Below are 18250 nucleotides of genomic sequence, written 5' to 3' on the forward strand. Positions count from 1 at the left end.
TTTTTTTTTTTTTGCGGTACGCGGGCCTCTCACCGTTGTGGCCTCTCCCGTTGCGGAGCACAGGCTCCGCGGCGATAGCTCACGGGCCCAGCCGCTCCGCGGCATGTGGGATCTTCCCGGACCAGGGCATGAACCCGCGTCCCCTGCATTGGCAGGCAGATTCTCAATGACTGCGCCACCAGGGAAACCCTCATGGGTATTTCTTATATTACACCCCTATTTCTTTGTATATTTGAAATATTTACCAATAAAAATAGAAATTAAAATAAACCACTGAATATTAAATATTAAAATAAACCACTACATCATCTCACTGAAAAAAAAAGGAAGAGCAGAAAAGAAAACTATAGCAGAAAACCAGAGTGGCAATGTAGAGTAAAACAAGATCAACAACTCCAGAATCTGGAGATGTATGGAAAGTGTTGGTAATTGAGAAGTAAGCTGGGCCTCTTGGACAGCTTCTTTCCCTATACCTTCCCTTAAGTACTTTGATGGGAGAGGAAGTGAACTCAAGACCTTCAGAAACACATTTTCAAGTAGAATAAATATCGTTGGGAAATATGTTATAAAGAATTCTAGAAAATTCTGGCAGTATAAACCTATGCAAATGACCAAGAAATGAGATCAAAATAAATATTTTATCCTCCTTTAAGATTCTAAGCTTAAATATTTAATACATATCAAAAATATCAATAAGAGAAAAAATAAACCAATTCAGCAACATAAAAATTCCAAAACCAGAGACCTTGGTTTATGGCAGAACTTGCTTTACATATAGATAAGGAAATTAGGCTCTATTCAATAGATGGTAATGAATAAACAAGTTTACTATGACTGAAATAAATAAGTGAATCTAATTCTCTACTTGAAATCATATACAAAGTCTTTTCTATGTTGATTAAAAACTTAAATGTTAATGGTAACACTTTAAAATTGTAGAAGAAAATAGTGAAAGATATAAAAATAAGACAAAAAGTATAAACTGTAAAGAAAATGCTGATATATTTTATGGCACTAAAATTAATATATCTGGGCTCTTGCCTTTGGTCAAAATAGAATAAGAGTCTGGATTTCCCATCTCACTTGAAACAACAACAATAAAACAGACAAAACACATAAACAGTAGCACTCAAGACACTGGACATCAGGAAATGAAGGACAGTGATCCCTGAGAGATAGTAAGTAGATGAGGTGAGCCCTATAATTATCCCAGCTTACTGCCTTGAGAGTTTCCAGGCTGCATTGAAATAAAAGGGATCTAAACAGAGCTCAAAGAACTCCCTGAGTTGAGCAGATGGAACTGGGAGTCTGATGAAGCCAAGGAAGCTAGAGTTCACAGGGCAGAATGCCAGAGAGAAGAGAGGGCTGCAGGGGAAGAGAGCTTCGGAGAAGTGCAGATAGTTTCCCGCAAGCATTCACCAGAGCACTGATTAGCATATGCATGCGAGGAAACTTTTTGAAACCAGGGGTGGAAAACATCTGAAAGTATTATGAGGGGAAAGTAATTAGAGATTATAAGGAGGGATAGTGTCTGTTCCCAGCAGGCAGAATGAAAATACTCATAATTCAGAAGGAAAGAAGACTACTAAGAAGGATCCCGCCTCAGTAGCAAGGGAAAATTAACCTTAGACTAAATGTTGTGTAGGTCCTACCTAATAAAGCTAGAAAATTTTGGCAGTATAAAACCTATGCAATAAAGGAAGAATGAAGAATTACTGTTTCCCAGTAATTTAATGGTGTAGCAGAAACAAAGCCAGACTATATTTTTTGAGAATACAAAATGATCCAGTACCCAACAAGGTAAAATTTACAATGAAAAATTACAAAACAAGCAAAGAGGCAGCCGAAAACCAATCAATCAAAGCTGACCTAGAAATGGTAGAAATGATAGAATTATCACACATACAAAATATTAAAATAGTTATTATCACTGCATTTCTCAATAATAGATAGAATAAGTAGACAATCAATAAGGATATGGACTGAGCAACACCATCAACTGACTTGACCAAAATAACATTTCTAGAATACACCACACAACAACAACAGAAAACATTCTTTTCAAGTGTGAATAGAGCATTTACCAAGCTAGACCATATTCTAACCATAAAACAAAGATCAATAAACTTAAAGGATTTAAGTCATATAAAGTATGCTCTCTGATCACATAGAATTAAATTATCAATAAATAACAGAAAGAATGCTGGAAAATTCTAAAACTTTTGGAAACTAAATAACACTTCTTAATAATTTAAATAACTTTGAAATAAATCATGGGTCAAAGAAGAAATCAAAATCAAAATTAGGAAGTATTTTCAACTGAATAAAATGAAATCAAAATGTGCCAAAATGTGTGAGATGACACTAAACTATACTTGGTAGTGGTGTTTTATAGTGCAAATGTCTGTAATATAAAAGAAGGTGTCAAATCAATGACCTCAGCATTAACTTTAAGAAACCAGAAAAAGAAGAGCAAATTAAACTCCAAGTAAGAATAAGAAAGATGATAATAAAAATCAGAGCAGAAATCAATGAAACAAAAATCAGAAAAACAATAAAGAAATTTAATGAAACTAAAAATTGATTCTTAAATCAATAAAATGTATAAACCTCTAGCCAGACTTCCAGGAAAAAAGGAGAAAAAACACAAACTACCAATATCAGAAATGAGAGAGATAATGTCACTACAGATCTGGCAGATACCAAGAGGTTAATAAGGATGTATTATGAACCACCTATGCCAATACATTCAACAACTTAGATTGATATGGACAAATTCCTTGAAAAATACAAACTACCAAAGCTCACTCAAGGAGAAAGGTATAACCTGAATATATTTCACAACCCAAATAAAAAAGAAATTGAATGTATTTATTTATTGAATTTTCAATAAAAGAAATTCAATTGCTAGTGAAAACCATTCCCCTCACCCTCCCACAACAATCCCACACACAAATACAGTCTAGTCTCAGATACCTTCACTGATAAATTTTATCAAACATGCAAAATATAAATAATATGAATTCCACACAAACTTAGAAATTTGAAAAAGAGGGAATATTCCCCAATTTATTCAATAAAACAGGCAGTACCTTGATATCACAAAAAGCAAAGACATTACAAGAAAGGAAACTACGGCCAATATTCCCCCAAGAAAACAGATGTAAAAATTCTAAGCACTATTTTGAAACCAAGTTCAATATTATATAAGAAAGAACACGCATCGTGACCACTGCATCGTGACCATTTATATTCTAGAAATGTAAGCAAGGCTGTTTTATCATTCATCTAGCAATCCGCATAATTCACCATATTAACTAACTGAAAAGAGGAAAAAACAAAAGATCATCTCAACAGATACAGATAAGCAATTGACAAAAGCTAACACTGATTCTGGATTTAAAACACTCAGCATTCTAGGAATAGAAGAGAACTTGCTAAAGGGAAGTTAGGGAAAACCTACAGGTAATATACTTAATGATGAAGGACTACATGGTTTTCCTCTAAGAAAGACAAGTTCTCTGCTCTTGCCATTTCTATTCAACATTGTACTGAAAGTTCTGATCAGTGCAATCAGGCAAGAAAAAAATAATAGAGGTCATCCAGATATAAAGGAAGAAGTAAAATTGTCTTTAATCACAGAAAACATGATTATTTAGAATATTTGAATGAACCTACAAAAAACTACTAGAACTAATACAGGAGTTCAACAATATTGCATGATCAATACAGAAATAAATACATGATACATAATCAATATACATAAATAAATAAATACCTTAATATTGGCCAAACAAGTTGAAATTAAGAACATTATAATAATATCAAATATATGAAAACTAAAAGGTAAATTTTGACAAAAAATGTACAAGACCTGTATACTGAAAAGTATAAAACCTTGCTGAAAGAAATTAAAGAAGACCTAAATATATGAAGAGATATATTATGTTCATGTGTGAGAAGCCTCTCTATAGTGTTAAAATATCAATTCTTCCCAAACTGATCTATAGATTACAATCAATATCCTAGGATAATTTTATTGAAAAAATTGGAAAATGGATTCTAAAATTCATATGGAAATGCATAGGACCTATAATATCCAAAGCAACTTTGAAAACGAAGAACAAAGTTGGAGGACTAACACTACCTGATCTCAAGAGTTATTACAGTTTCACAGCAATTAAAAGGATGTGGCATTGGCATAAAAATAGATTGTCAAACTGCCAGATGCTAAGGTGGTCAATTAGGATAATGAATCAAACTTAAAGCAACAATCAAGTTTTTATTCACTTACTGTGACTGTGCAAGCAAGAGGCACAAGAGAAAAGAGCTGACTCCCCAGTGTCTATTTTTCCCCACAGAAGACACTGGGCAAGGGTCAGATGATATGCAGCACAAATGAGAGAAATCAACCAACTGCTAAGGAGCTCCAAACAAGAGGCTCCTGCCTGTTTATGGACCTCGAGTGCCAGGGGTTGGGAGGAGGGAAGGGCTAGGATTGAAAAAGTGATGAGTCAGAGTGAGGAAAAGTCTCTCAGCCAAGCCCTCCATCCTACATATCTACCTCCTTTAGTAGGTCTCAGTGGAGGTGTCTAGGAAGAACCTCGTTGGAGGTCCTGATAAGAAGGACTCTAACTAGAAGAGCCAGGGCTAGTAATGAAGCTATGCATATGGTCATGATTGGCCCAGAGGGGCTGTATTCCTAACTACAATTCCCTCCAGAGACTACAGTAAGTGGCTGCACATCAACCCTGGTGTGGGGAGGGCAGCTTCCCCCATAAGACCTATCGGGCAAAACCTGTAATTGCCTGTGACTGAGCCCCAAGGATCATACACAGAATTTTGGCCAGCAGCTGAACTCCTCATAGATCAATGGAATAGAACAGAGATTGCAGAAATAGACCTATACACATACAGACAACTAATTTTTGACAAAATTGTGGCAAAGGGATAATCTTTATGAGAGAGTGTTGAAATAGCCAAAGATCCAGATCCAAAAAATGAACTTAGAGCCACACCGCACACCATATACAAAAATTAACTCAAGATGGATCACAGACCAAAATGTAAAGTCTAAGCAATATTTATATATGTCAATATATATCTATATACTCTCTATATACTAATAATTACCAAACAAATTGAAATTTCTTAAGTAAAACCTAAACCTATAAAATTATGGAAGAAAACATAGGGGGAAATATTTGTTGTATTGGGTTAAGGCAAATATTTCTTAGTTATCACACCAAAAGTACAATCTATAAAAGACAAAAAAAGATCAGAATTAAAAACTCTGTCCTCTGAAAGACACAGGCAAGAGCAGAAAGATAAGAAAAACTGTGAGAAAATAGTTTCTAATCACATATCTGTAACAAACTTGTGTATAGCATATATGCTCTTAAAAGTAAAAACAACATCAAAAAGTCTACAAATAATAAATACAGGAGAGGGTGTAGAGAAAAAGGAACCCTCCTACACTGCTGGTGGGAATGTAGATTAGGTGCAGCCACTATGGAGAACAGTATGGAGGTTCCTTAAAAAAACTAAAAATAGAGTTACCATATGATCCAGCAATCCCACTCCTGGGTATATATTAGGAGAAAACTCTAAATTGAAAAGATGCATGCACTCCAACATTCATGGCAGCACTATTTCAATAGTCAAGACATGGAAGCAACCTAAGTGTCCATCAACAGATGAATGGATAAAGAAGATGTGATATATATATATATATATATATATATATATATATATATATATATATACTATTCAGCCATGAAAAAGAACGAAATAATGCCATTTACAGCAACCTGGGTGGACTTAGAAATTATTGTACTAAGTGAAGTAAGTCAGACAGAGAAAGACAAATATCATATGATATCACTTATATGAGGAATTAAAAAAACATGATACAAATGAACTTATTTACAAAACAGAAATAGACTTACAGACATAAAAAACAAATTTACGGTTACCAAAGGGGAAGGGGGGGAATAAATTAGGAGTTTGGTATTAACATATACACACTACTATATATAAAATAGATAATCAACAAAGACCTACTGTATAGCACAGGAAACTATCCTGAATATCTTGTAATAACCTATAATGGAAAATAACCTGAAAAAAATATACGAATCACTTTGATGTACTCCTGAAACTAACACAACATTATAAATCAACTCTACTTCCATAATTTTTTTAAAGTAAAAACCACACAAAAATAGGCAATATATTGAACAGATAACTCTCCAAAGAAGATATACAGATAGCAAGTAAGCACAGGAAAGGATACTCAACCTTGTTAGACTTAAGCAAAATTCAGACAAAAATTAACATGTAGTACAGTTACATACTACATCACCATGACTCAAATTAAAAAGATTGACCATATTAAGTGTTTAAAAAGACGTGGAAAAACTGGAACTCTTATACACTGCTGGTGGGAATGTAAAATGATAAAACCTCTTTTGAAATAAACAGTTTCTTAAAAGTTAAATAATTTAAGTGGACACCTATAATATAACCCAATCATTCCATTACTTATGTATTCATTTATGAGATATGCAAACATATTTTCATACAAACACCTGTTATGAAACTTCATGTCAGCTTTTTTTGTAATATCCAAAATTGGAGACAACCCAAATGTTCATCAATAGTTGAATGGAAAAAAGGCAAATTGCAGTATATCCATATGACGGAATACTATTCTGATAAAAAAAAGTTATTGATATATGCATGCAACCAAGTGGATGAATCTCAAAATAATAATGTGAAGTGAAAGAAGCCAGACAAAAAAGAGTACATACTATATGACTGCTAAAATGCAGTCTTAACCTATTGTCATAGAGCGGATCAGTGGTTGCTTAGGGAGGGGATTGAGGGCTGTAGGTGGCAGGGCATGAAGGAGGGATTGCAAAGGAACATGAAGAAACTTTTGGGATTAATAGAAATGGTCATTATATTGATTATGGTGATAGTGTAATGGATATATAACATATGTCAAAATTTAACAAACTGTACACTTTAGGCATGTATAGTTTATTGTATGTCAATTATATTGCAATAAAGCTGTTTAAAAACTATTAATTTCTGTTCAGGAAAATATATAATTTTTTCTTACAGATAATTATCAGAGAAGAGTCCTGAGCTTCACATGCTTTTGGATGGCAGAGAAATCAAGCTAAAAACTGGTTATTCCAGGAATTCCCTGGGAATGATGACTCTGTCCGTAAATCCGATCTTCACCCCCTCCCAGGGTCTTGCTCTCTCTTCTGCAGATCATCTCGTGATGTCTCAAAACCAGTAATGTTAGGCAGAAGAGAGAGCAAGACCCCAAACTTGGTCACAGAAAATTCCCTCAATTTCCTTTCATAACAGTAAGACGTTTCTGAAGGCTTCAGGACAATTAACACAAATTGTGAAACAAAAATCTGGAAAATGAATATGTGATTGCTATCAGTGGAGTGCTGAGTTGGCTTCCACTGGCCATGAAAGCCAACTGTTAAATGTTCAGCAATTTTACAAACTAGTGGTTAAACACAGCTATCATTAAGAATTAAATTATATATTTTACAATTAAATAATATTAAAAGCAAAGATAGCAAACACACAAAACTCATCATTTCCTACTTAACTACACTCACTATTATCTGAGCTTTTGAGGTTTCCATCTCTTCCCAACTCCACATTCAGTGACATCATGTTTATAGTTTGAAATTGGCCATGATGAGAATACTTACTCCACGGAAATCAGCACATACTACAAATCAGGGCTTGATTTATTTTTCTGTTAATAGTTAAGAAAATAATGAAAAAAATGTCAATACAAATTAAATTAAAAATTATTATGTCTGTAGTCATTATATTGTGAATAGCACAAAAAATTGAAGAAATCTTATTCCAGTATCTCAAAACTATTATCTGATTCAGCAAATAAATTTGCCCTGGTATTGACAAATCAAAGTTGTAAGAAATGTCTTTTTTGTTTCACTTTGGTCTTACACATTAACAAAGGCAAAAACATCAACCAGTACTCATATTGAAACCATATTCATTCATCAGTTGCAAACATGAGTTGGCTATACAAGAGTTTAGCAAAAACAAGTGGAAGTATTCCATTGTATATTCTATTATTATTTGTAAATTGTGTGCTATGTAAACAAAAACATTGTATCATTAAAATTTATTATAAAATTAAGTATATGAAAATATGCATTCATTTTTCCTCAGAAAGTCAACAGCAAAACATTTAGCAGTCTATCACTGGGCTACTTCCACAGTTCATAAACCAGACCCTATTCAGAGGTTTTCCTCCTGGGCATCTTTGTCGTGGCCCCTTCCAGTCACTAGGTGGTAAGCACCAGTTCACTTCCCTCCAATGGGAGTTGCCTGTCCATGAAATGTGAACCATGAATAAAGATTTTTTATTTATATTTCTGTAACTAATCATTTCTCTGGTGTAAATTTCTCAAAACAAAGCAATTCTTAACTCTTAAAATGACAGTTCTTTTCTCGTGGTGATTTTTCAGCTTCAACAGGTATCCTGTTACATAAGTTAGACACCAAAGGCAGAAGTTATATGAATAGACAGATAAAGTTGCTGTCTTAAAAAGCAAAGGGGTTACTATGAGATTATATGAAATCATGTGTGTGAAACTTTTAAAAATTGTAAAGCACTGTAGAATTTAAAGAATCTTTCATTCAAAAAAATTTTTTTAACAAAAGCATTGCTTGATTACTGTAGCTTTGTTGTATAGTCTGAAGTCAGGGAGTCTGATTCCTCCAGCTCCGTTTTTTTCCCTCAAGATTGCTTTGGCTATTCGGGGTCTTTTGTGTCTCCATACAAATTTTAAGATTTTTTTTTCTAGTTCTGTAAAAAATGCCATTGATAGTTTGATAGGGATTGCATTGAATCTGTAGATTGCTTTGGGTAGTATAGTCATTTTCACAATATTGACTCTTCCAATCCAAGAACATGGTATATCTCTCCATCTGTTTGTGTCATCTTTGATTTCTTTCATCAGTGTCTTATAGTTTTCTGAATACAGATCTTTTACCTCCTTATGTAGGTTTATTCCTAAGTATTTTATTCTTTTTGTTGCAAAGGTGAATGGGATTGTTTCCTTAATTGCTCTTTCTGATCTTTCATTGTTAGTGTCTAGTAATGCAAGAGATTTCTGTGCATTAATTTAGTATCCTGCAACTTTACCAAATTCATTGATTAGCTCTAGTACTTTTCTGGTGGCATCTTTAGGATTATCTTGTATAGTATCATATCATCTGCAAACAGTGACAGTTTTACTTCTTTTCCAATTTGTATTCCTATTATTTCTTTTTCTTCTCTGATAGCCATGGCTAGGACTTCCAAAACTATGTTGAATAAGAGTGGCAACAGTGGACATCCTTGTCTTGTTCCTGATCTTAGAGGAAATGCTTTAATTTTTTCACCATTGAGAATGATGTTTGCTGTGGGTTTGTCATATCATATATTAATACATATATGTGGAATCTAGAAAAATGGTACAGATGAACCAGTTTTCAAGGCAGAAATAGAGACACAGATGTAGAGAACAAACGTATGGATACCAAGGGGGAGGGTGGGGGTGGTGGTGGGATGAATTGGGAGATTGGGATTGACATATATATACATATATATAAAATATATAACTAATAAGAACCTGCTGTATAAAAAATAAAATAAAATAAAATGATCCATCTTTATATGGTCTAAGCTTTAAAAAAAAAGAAAAGAACATGTACAAGATGTGTATGCTGCAAACTATAAAATGCTGATAAAAAGAATTCAAAGAAGAATTAAATACATTAAAAATTTTTTTAAAGCATTGCTTTTGTAGTACAAGGAGCATCACTTATAGAGTTATAAAGCTAATGATAAATTAGGAAAGTTGGTGCAATGAATATTTCATAGAGTAGTAGCTTTAATCTATAAATAATTTTGCATATCTATAAGAAAAAGCTGATATTATAGCAGAAAAAAAAGAGTCAAAAGTCATGAACAGAAATTTTACAAAGAAATCCAAATGACCAATAAAACACAATAACAATCTCACCAGTAATAACAACAATTAAATCTAAAATAAGATATCATATTCACTTTTAAATTTAAAGATTTTTAAATGATGCTCTTGGAGAAGGTGATATGGGGAAATAAAGGGACTCTCAAATACTCTTGATGGAAGTAAATGGTACATACTTTCTATAGGGCTCTTTGAAGGTGTTTTCTATGTCTCTTGACCTTACAGTTCCACTTCTAGTAATTTATACTAGTAGTTAAGGACATGTGGAAAGATGTAGCTAAGAGGAGGTTTGTTACAACTTTGTTTTAATAATGATATATATACATATATATAAATAGACTGTTTAATAATATATATTAAATACAATATATATATTCAGTATAAACTTTCTTTATAATAGTTTAAATAATTTGTAAGTCTAACAAGAATGAATTGGTTAGGGCTTCCCTGGTGGCACAGTGGTTGAGAGTCCGCCTGCCGATTCAGGGGACACAGGTTCGTGCCCCGGTCCGGGAAGATCCCACATGCAGCGGAGCGGCTAGGCCCGTGAGCCATGGCCGCTGAGCCTGCGTGTTCGGAGCCTGTGCTCCGCAACGGGAGAGGCCACAACAGTGAGAGGCCCGAGTACCACAAAAAAAGAAAAAAAAAAAAATGAATTGGTTAAACTACTTATATACATACTGGATACTAAGCAACCATAAATATTTTATAAAGAATATTAATAACTGTCTTAGAATGACTGATACATAATTTTTTTAATAATTTTGGTGTCAAAAATAGCAGATATTAAAACTATGCACTATTATCTCACCTTTGACAGAAATATATATTATGTACACACGTGTACACATATGCACAATTGAAGGATACACTAAAGAGTATTAACAGAGCTATTATTTCAGGTGGCTTTATTTCCTTCTTTTTTTTAGCTTATTTGTGTTTAATTGTTCTGCATTGAGCATGCATTACTTGTACTAAAACCATCTCTACACTATTTCAGCATTTTATGAGTTTCATAACCAGGTGATTCAAGGACTTGTTAGTGTTCAGAGTCTTTGGGATTGCAGCTGTTTTGCTTATAGATGCATTTGGAAGCAGCTTAGTAGGGTAAGTATGACCTAAGAGGGCACTCCTGGAAGGAGGAGAATTCCTTGTGTTTGCACTTTTTTGGACTATGCAAGTGTTGTGCTGGCTTAGCAGCCCGCAGGTGGCTGCTCTCCCTGTGCCTTGGTGTGGAAATGCAGAGACTGACTCATTTTACTGAATCATTTTACTGGGAATGTAACTCTGGGTTTGGTTATCCGCAGGCATTTCTGCTCTGAATGAATACCCTGGGGTAGGGTTTTTCTTTTCTTTTCTTTTTTTTTTTTTTTTTAACATGTTAACAGAGGCTTTTCTAGCCCAAGTGAAAGGTTGGGAGGGAGAAAACACCCTCTCACTTATATCCATTTACAAGGATTGGGGCAAACTGACCTGGGTTTGTGCCTTTCTTTGGCATCTCTGGGCAAAAATCCTCAGGCTTCTGACTACAAAGTTAGAATTTTGACTGCAGGATGATGGTTTATATTTAAACCATCTCTATGATTCTATCCATTAAGATGATCCTAAAGGGGCCTCCATACATCTGTCAAGAAAGGCCCAACACAAAGGTTACTTTTGGAAATAAGAGAATGTAGAGTTTGCTGCCTAAGGCATTTGGAAGCTTTCTTCTGCATCTAAATGTGAAGTCCCATTTATTAAGATCTCTGTTCTATGCTATGAACAATCTCCCCACCATTTCTTCAGTTGAATATATTGACAAATGCATTATTAAGATCAAGCAATTTAACATTTCAATTTGACAACTTACACTAAACTTTAAAAATGACCCAGGATCTATACTAGATGCTGAGAAGAAAAATGAATTAAGTAAAGTCTAGAGGTCAACTCAAGTAATAGAGATTCCACAGGGACTTTGTGTGAACAAGTCTAGGGTGTCCATAAAGTTTGGAAATATAGGCATATATGTATAATGTCAACGATTTCTCCAATATATAAAACTAATAATGTAATATCATCTATGTCTCTAGACTTTAGTAGACACTTTATTGAATATAATATGATAAGTACTCTGGTGACAGTATAGAGTCAGACCCTAGATTCCAATGAATAATTATTCTGTCTGGTAGAGACAAGTCAGGAAAGAGATAGAAAGAAGGTTACATTAAATAGGGCTTTGGAGAATGAGTAAATGTTCATAAGGTGAAGGAGATGAGGAAAGGTATTCCATGTAAAGGTAACAGCACTGGAAGTAGGAACAGACTCTGGTCTTGTAGAAGATAGAGGTCAAGAGAACTTTCAAGGAAGTGGACATGCAGAGTATTGTTTATTGGCGTTGGGAGGTTGGAGTATTGAAAACTAACTGGGGAGATCATGGTGCTAGTTTCCTTCCATTCATGACCCTTCCACTGGCGGCCAGAGGTTTAATGATCATCAGATGGATGCTGGTAGGAAACATAACTAACATATTTTCAGAGAGTGGCTGGGCAGTTAACAGGGGTAACATCTTGTATTCAAGAAGCATTAAGGGCAGATCAGAAATGTGCCTGCCTGATAATCTGTAGTGGTTTCCAATGGTATCAGATTAATGAAAAACACTCACACAGTGCCTGGCATAGTCCTCTGCAGGGCTGGAGTCTGACAGGAGAATTTCTAGAGCCAACATTCTTGAGCCTGAGACCTGAAGGCTTGGTCCAGTTAAAGTCCATGGTGAACACTGCAGTTGAATAGGATCAAAGCCCAAGTACAGGGTTGAAGGGTAGAAACTGGTGGACGAATCTCAGAGACTCACCTGGCATCACCTGGAAGCTTGTTAGAAATTCAGACTCTGCCACACCGCAGTCCTATTGAATCCGAATCTGCATTTCAACAAGGTCCTCAGGTGCTACTGGTCTGTAGAGCACAGGTTTCGAGTTTAAGTAGCAACAGTCTAAACTGCTGGGTCTCTAATTTGGATGTACACTGAGATTACCTAGGGAGTTTTAAGAAATACTGATCTCTGGGACACTCCAGCAGATACTGTGATTTAATTGGTGGGGTTAGAACATCAAAGGACAGAAGATCAGAAAGGTAAGCAGGAAAATTTGTCACCAAGAAACAAGTCCTTGCTTTCACAACTAAGTGAAAATGTGGATCGAATGGATGGATGGACAAAATGATGGCTGGATGGCTGGATGGCTGGATGGCTGGATGGCTGGATGGATAAGAACTGTTTAGAGGATTGTGAGATCAACATTTACAGTTTTGATCAGAACCTTTGGGGGTGTACTCCCTTTCAATAAACTTGGGCCAGCATTTCACACAGCCTTGACTGCAGACTAACTGAGAGAGTACACATATTAAAATGTAGATTCTGGCCACTCTCCACATCGTGAATGATCATCTTTAGAGGTGAGACCAAGTAATCTGTATTTTCTATACATGCTTCAGGAGAACCTTATAGGTACTAAAGTTTAACAAGTGCTTGGGTAGATAAAGCCCTGGCTAACTGTAGAGAGGAAATCTAAATTTAATTATTTCTCATTGAGAAGGCTCTTGGTATTTAATTGGACAGGACGATTTTTCATTGTGCAGTATTGACCCACACACTGGAAAATGTTTAGAATCCCTGACTCTGACTACTAAATGCTAACAACATGCCCTAGTCATTGTGACAACCAAAACACCTTCTCTTACATTTCCAAATGGTGCCTCTATAGGCTGGAAATTGGTAGCTCAGACTCCAAAGTTCCCTGTCAGGATCATGTGAGCTTTGCCTATGTCTAACACTTGACTAGGTGAGAGATAGAGTTTATGCAAGTCATATCACACCTCCTGAAGCTGTGGACACGTGCAAGCGAGGAACTGTGGAGTAAAGTGCAAAGAACTCTGAACCTGTAATCAGAAGGCAGGGGTTTGAGGCCCCTCCCTAGCTGTGTACCATCAGGTTACCACTTCTTTTGCCTGGGGTTTCCCACTCTATAAAATGGGAATAAAAATACCTGGTTCAGTTGTCTCATAAGACACTTAGGAGGTGATGAATATGAAAACACCTTAGATATAATACAATTTTATTTAGATAAAACTTAGTATTATTATAAAGAATTTACTGTTCTCTCTATTACATAGGAAGTCTCCAGTGTGGGTGTCAACTTATACCCTGACAGCACCACAATACTGTGTGTTTTAGAAGTTCTTCCGCAGCCTTGTCTGCCAACCCACAAGCTCTTTCATGGGTTAAAATATGTGTATCATGTTGCTCAAATAAAAATAAACTGCAGCTGCAATTTTAAAGGTTGTTTTTGATTCTAGCTCCTGCATCCTAAAGCCTCTTAGAATTTCCCCCATACACATTCAAGAGCAGGTGGTCAATGGGAAATTCCCATAAGTCCCCTGCATAGCTGTTTTTAGCCTGCCTTCGATAGTGAGGTTCTGCTCTATCAATTTCTTTTTTGCTATCTCTTCCTGTGTATATTTTCTTGCTCTCATATATATTGCAAAATTCTAATGTAAGCCTGTGTGCCAGATATCATCCTTCCCCCACTTCCATATCTGCTCTTTGCCCCAGGAGCCTGGCACCATGGACTACATAAACATACCTTCTACCTTACAGGTGAGTTCAGCCAGTATGTATCTCCAGTAGGAAGTCAGAATGGGGAGGAGAGTGAAGTGAGGCTCTTTATTTCTCTGATTCCCACTTTCTGTGAAATTTACTCAGGCTGGTTGTGCCCCTGCACAGAAGGCCACCTGCTCTTTAGAAGGCAGCTTCTCTGCAGGCCTTTCTTTTTGCAGGTGAATTTCTCCTATCCTGTGACCCTTTGGGTCTTGAGATGGGATGCTGCCACTGCTGCTACTCTCAGTTTCGCATTAACTCTTGTATTTCCTGTAAACTGTATTTATTCTTTTTTAGGATAAACCCACTTTGAATGATCCTATTTTCAGTGGGACATCCATGTCCTGTTGGGACCTTTACTGATACACTGGTTCACCAAGACACTGGTTGGGAACCAAAATTAGCCATGTCTCTGCCAATCATTTGCCAAAGGACCTTCCCTGTTAAGGCTTCGGTCTTCTCCACATATAATAAATTACAAAATTTTGGATTGTGTGATCTTGAAGGTACATTCCCCAGCCACCAACTATGGAGTTTATAATAGAACAGAGTAAAAGAAATTATTCTATAGGTGTGAAATTTTGCCATGATTATCATTAGCTAGAATTTGCATACCCGTGTTCTCTTCAGTGTCATTTCATCAACTGGGACTTGTGGCATCTGTGCAGGTGGAAAAGGAGCTTTCTGATGTTTGAATTACTTTGACACTTATTAATGTATGTGAGTCCTGGTGGGCGGTGGTTTTGATCGTTGTTTGCATATTTGGAAATGCTGTGCACATTAAATTTAGAAACGTCTGATTGTTGGCCTATGTTGTCCAAATTTAAATGGTTTCAAAAAGGAAACACAGCTTTCTGTTCTTTTAGACAACATTCATCATCGTCCATCAATCAATCAACTAGCTGTCTTGGAACACTTACTGTCACTCATGCTGATGCCAGCTTCTCAGTTACCATTGTTTTGACTCTTTGGAGGCAAAGAAAAGCACCCTGAGAAAAGGAAATGACAAGGAATGCTTGGCCATGGCAGCCTTTCATTTGGAGCCAAGAGCAATGCTGTCGGTTCCCTTCAAAGCAGTGCTACTATTTTGTCATGTTACAATTTTTAGCAAACCTCCCTTTAAGGAACTTAAATCAGAAAACTTGTAGTTTACTGTTGTTAGCTATAAATGGTCTATTGAGCTGATAGGGTGACCTGTCAAGACATATTCAAGAATAAAAACCCACTTTCATTTCAGCCATTCCTAGTGAATTCAAACCTAGTTTATGTTGCTCCTTTTTCTTGTTCTATCAAAGCACAGTACATGACATTTTGTAAAGATTATCTTCATTATCTTATTTCACCCTCATCATTATCTTGTGAACTTTGGTTGTGGTGACATTTGGTAAACAGCAGCATCCAGACACAAAGCTAAATTTTCTGCTGCAAGACCAATGCTGCATTACACTGTGCTGCAGATGTGTTTCTATCCTCTGAGGAGTGTTATGTGCTTAAAGTATAAGCTTTTTCTACTCTTTCCAGTAGCCCAGGAAAGAAAGACCACATAAAGCTGCCTGAGTGAGACAGAAGACAGAAATATGCAGAGTCACATGAAATGGCAAATGTGAGGAAAACTCCTCAGTTCTCTGGCAAAAGGTAAAGCTCCCCAAGCCAAGAAGGCAACTTTAAGTCCAATTCAAGCTTCCATTCAATTCAATCATCATCTCTACACTTCATTCATGCAGGACCATCCCACATCTTTTCAATAATCAAGGTCTTTGAATTCTAACTGCACAATGTCATCGATAATCAGTCCTTCTTTCCACATCTGCAGCATCTTCCACTATCTAGGCCTTTATTATCTCTCTCCTGGATTTGCAATGAACTCGGTCTTAAATGGCACCCATGTCTATCCTCACACTTCCATTCGATTAGTCTTCCTGTTGTCACGGTAGATGCTCACCAAAGATTTGCTTGAAGGAGAAGCTAATTTGTTTGTTTGGAGAAGCTGATTACAGAACATACATGATAAGGACAACAAAGAAATATTACAGGAGTACTACAAGTTGTCCCAGCAATAAATCTTTCTGGATAAGATCTAAGGAAGTTCTTCAAAGAAATTTTACATTGTAATATATTGTGTCAATGCAATACTCCCACTCCATACTCTGTGTTTAAGCTAAGATACTGTCTTAGTCTGCTAGGGCTGCTGTATTAATATACCACAGACTTAAGGCTTAAGCACAGGAAATTTATTTTCTTGCAGTTCTGGAGGCTAAAAATCTGAGATCAGGGTGCCACTATGGTTGGGTTCTGGTGAGAGCTCTCTTCCTCTCTTATAGACATCTGCTTTCTTGTTGTGTTCTAAAATGACCTTTCCTTGGTGTGTGCCCTTGGAGAGAGAGAGAGAGAGACTGATCTCTCTGGTGTCTTTTCTTGTAAGGGCACTAACCCCCTCAAAATGTCCCCACCCTCATGACCTCATCTATCCCTAATTACCTTCCAAGGGCCCCATCTTCAAATACTGTCACATTGGTGATTAGAGCTTAAGCATATGAATTTGGGGGAACACAGACATTCAGTTCATAAAAGATGCTTTGTTTTGTGGGGAAGATATATTAATTTAAATCTTTATAGTCTCAAAACCTAACTGCTATTGTGACAGCTTTGCCACCAGTCCTTCCAAACGACTTGCAGCATGGTCATGGCTGTGCTCTGTTTCTGGTGACTTCTCTCCAGTCTTTGTTTGCTTCACCAGAGCTTCCCCAGGCTTACTTTTTCTTCATTATCTGACACTCAAGGCCTTCACTTTGAAAATTCATGCAGTTCCTGTTCTTGAGTAAGAAGAGGACTGGCATTATTCAATCCTGTCAACTGCCAAGTGAACTCTGGCTTTTATGCAATGCAATTCAAATTCATGGAACTAGAGCTGGAGGTGATTTGAAGCTGGTCTCTATTACTTACTAGCTCTGTGGCACTGGGAAATTCACTTTTTCTCCTGGAAATTATTTCCCCACTTGTGAAATAATCACAATAATATCTGCCTTACCTACACATGTACAAGTCTGTGAGAATAAAAATTAAATAATACACATTTGTTGACCTAAAACAAATAAACTGCCAGTTATTTCTCCAGCAAAAATGGGTTTATTTGGGATCAACAAAGAATTTCAATTCTGGGTGCTATCATGGGAAGTCACATGCAAGTCCGTGGCAAAAATGGAGAGAACTCTTTTAAAAAGGAGAAAAGGAATTTGGGAGGGCTATAGTAAACAAAGAGTACCTTGGAGAAATTGAGAGTTCAAACTAGAGTGGCTTTTCATTGGCTGAGTTGTCACAGTCTCTCATTGGCTGAGCTCTTACCAGGCAAGAAGAGGAAACCTTCCTTCTCCTGTTGGGCTCTCCTATCATCATAGGGTATGAGAACTCCTCTTTCTTACCTCTTTATTTTGTCTGAGGCTTCTCCTTGTATATTAAGTTTTACACATTAAAGTGACATAAATTAAAAAGTAAAGTACAAATGTTAGTTGTGACTATTATTATAAATAAAAAAGAATAGAGAACAGGTGTTTATTTCAAAATAATATGTAGGACTTCC

At 36.1% G+C, this 18250-nt stretch overlaps 1 protein-coding gene across 1 annotated transcript in view; it reads left to right on the forward strand.

Annotated features, from left to right (window-relative positions):
- TPRG1 (tumor protein p63 regulated 1) overlaps positions 1–16213 on the forward strand; it is a 383646-nt gene extending 367433 nt beyond the window's left edge. Inside the window, exon 6 of the mRNA XM_055084481.1 lies at positions 16195–16213. Coding sequence (XP_054940456.1) covers positions 16195–16197 — 3 coding nt within the window. The 3' untranslated portion in view covers positions 16198–16213. The remainder of the gene's footprint in view (positions 1–16194) is intronic.
- The last annotated feature ends 2037 nt before the right edge of the window (positions 16214–18250 follow it).

This window comes from Physeter macrocephalus, chromosome 1 (genome assembly GCF_002837175.3).
Source record: "Physeter macrocephalus isolate SW-GA chromosome 1, ASM283717v5, whole genome shotgun sequence".
Classification (NCBI taxonomy): domain Eukaryota; kingdom Metazoa; phylum Chordata; class Mammalia; order Artiodactyla; family Physeteridae; genus Physeter; species Physeter macrocephalus.